At 43.0% G+C, this 2,088-nt stretch overlaps 1 protein-coding gene across 10 annotated transcripts in view; it reads left to right on the forward strand.

The window, feature by feature from the left end:
- Positions 1 to 2,088, forward strand: part of FAM214A (family with sequence similarity 214 member A) — an 86,662-nt gene that overhangs the window by 12,591 nt on the left and 71,983 nt on the right. For 2 of the 10 annotated variants that reach the window (XR_001512575.1, XM_015558919.1), the window contains exons 1-2: positions 20 to 86; positions 570 to 684. Coding sequence is in view for 8 of the 10 variants with exons in the window: in XM_015558919.1 (XP_015414405.1) it covers positions 78 to 86; positions 570 to 684 (124 nt within the window). In the remaining 2 variants the exon portion in view is untranslated. The other 8 variants (XM_015558913.1, XM_015558914.1, XR_001512576.1 and 5 more) reach the window with 7 other exon arrangements.

Below are 2,088 nucleotides of genomic sequence, written 5' to 3' on the forward strand. Positions count from 1 at the left end.
AGGTGACTCGCGGAGCTCTCTGGCCCTCGTATTGTGTAAACTTGGCCGGGCGGCGCAGGAAGGCTAGCCCGAGGGGAATGGCACAGGTGAGGCGGCTGGAGCGCTCGGGGGCGCCAGGGGCGGTTTGCAGAGTTTCCTGCGCCCGGGCACCAGCTCGGAGGATTCCTATTCCAGCCCCTGCGGCGGTGCCACTGTTCCCAGCGGCGTGTTTTTTTTGTTGTTGTTTTTTGTTTACAAAGGGGTTATTTAGCTTGTGTTGCTTGAGTCTTTTTTTTTTTCTTTCCCCCCTTGCCAGTACCTCCAGGTTATAAATAGATCTTCCTTTTGGTTCAGAGACACTGTGTCAAGGAAGGACACTGGCCTGGAGAGCACCGGGCAGGGAAGAGGGCTGCTGGGTCCGGAGGAGTGGGGGGAGGCGGTGCAGAAAGAGTTTTGATTTCTTTCAAACCTGCCGATGGTGCTGTCACCGCAGTTAGTGCCAGGGAGAGGCCTCAGTGTGAACAGTAGTTTTCTTGCAAGTTCTGAGTGTTAGAGCAGGACCTGATTAATTTTATTGTGGTCTCTTTTAGCATTTTGCTAACAGCAGGAGCCACAGAATCTGCGGCGAGCCTGTGGAAAGAACCCACACGTGTATTTCACAGCACCCTGGGTGGACATTGGATGTGAAAATGAAGCCAGACCGAGGTAAATGACTTATTTAAGTAGGCTTTTCAGCCCCATGCCCCATTTTAGAAGCGTTAACCTCATTCTATGGGAGGACCAACCTTTTGTGTATTACATATGATTGCTTATTTCTTTACAGATTCCAGCTGGGAAGGTAGAGAAGGGGGCATGGAAGGGACAGTTAGGATCTAGATGGGAGGATGCAGTCTTCAAAACTGAAGTAGTTTCAAGAGAAGTTCTGTTGTAACTCAAAATGAGATTGTCAAGCACAACATTTGTAACTGTTGCCACAATACTTGGTATCATTTTAGAGTTACATTACCCATTTGAGGTAAAGTCAGTCTAACTTCAGTTTTAAAGAGGTTTACAGACTTTTTCAACTTAAGAATGTGAACTTGATCTGTTGAGGAAAATTCAGTGTAAGACTGTTTGAGTTGACAAATACTATTTTATTATTTGTGTCGCTTTATTAGCTGATCTTTGTGCCTTAGGCAAACTCTAAAACTTTGCAAAGTACTCCAGGGCCTTATTCAATATATCAATATATGGACAGCTAGGGCTATTGAAATCCCTAATGATAAGTAAATGTGTCATTTCCTTTTCATGCCTGTATTTTCAGGACTTATGAGAATAATGTATACACTGTTTTTTCAGGACTTCAGAGGAACTGAAAACTCATTTATCAGTTTTCTTTTGATTAATGGCATGGACCAAGATGAGATTTTAATATAGTAGTAGTTAGGAGTGAAGGCTTTTCAGTCAGATGGGGATTTGATTCCAAAAGAGATGGTAAGAAGATGATTATTGTATTTGGTAGGGAGTTGGACTACATGACAAAGTTCCTTCCAAATCTGAGAATTTAGGTGTGGAAATGTTAATTTATCCTCATATGAATTAGACACTCATTTTAGAAAAAGAGATGTATTAAACTGGTTATTTTTCCATATTTTTTCCCAAAGTGGATTAGAGAGAGAAATGTTCTTTTCTAGTCATCAGAGCTAATGTGTGTTTTTTTAAATGCACTAGAAGTGGAGAAAGCCATACTTAACTTAGTGGCTTAAGTTAGTTTAAACAGGCTGTTTCTTAAAATCAGCTAGTTATGCATGGAGTATTAGTAAGTATATTGCTACTAAGCAGATGGTTTGTGTAGAATTCCAGGTTTCTTTAGACTTTTAGATTACATCAGTGACTTTGGAAAAATGGCACCAAGGTCACTAATTGCATCGCAGAAAAAACAAATGCCCTAGCTGGTTTGGCTCAGTGGATAGAGCGTCAGCCTGTGGACTGAAGAGTCCCGGGTTCGGATCCAGTCAAGGGCACATGCCTGGGTTGCGGGCTCGATCCCCAGTAGGGACAAGCAGGAGGCAGCCAATCAATGATTCTCTCTCATCATTGATGTTTCTATCTCTCGCTCTCCCTCTCCCT

The sequence above is a fragment of the Myotis davidii genome, unplaced genomic scaffold (genome assembly GCF_000327345.1).
Source record: "Myotis davidii unplaced genomic scaffold, ASM32734v1 scaffold132, whole genome shotgun sequence".
Lineage (NCBI taxonomy): Eukaryota > Metazoa > Chordata > Mammalia > Chiroptera > Vespertilionidae > Myotis > Myotis davidii.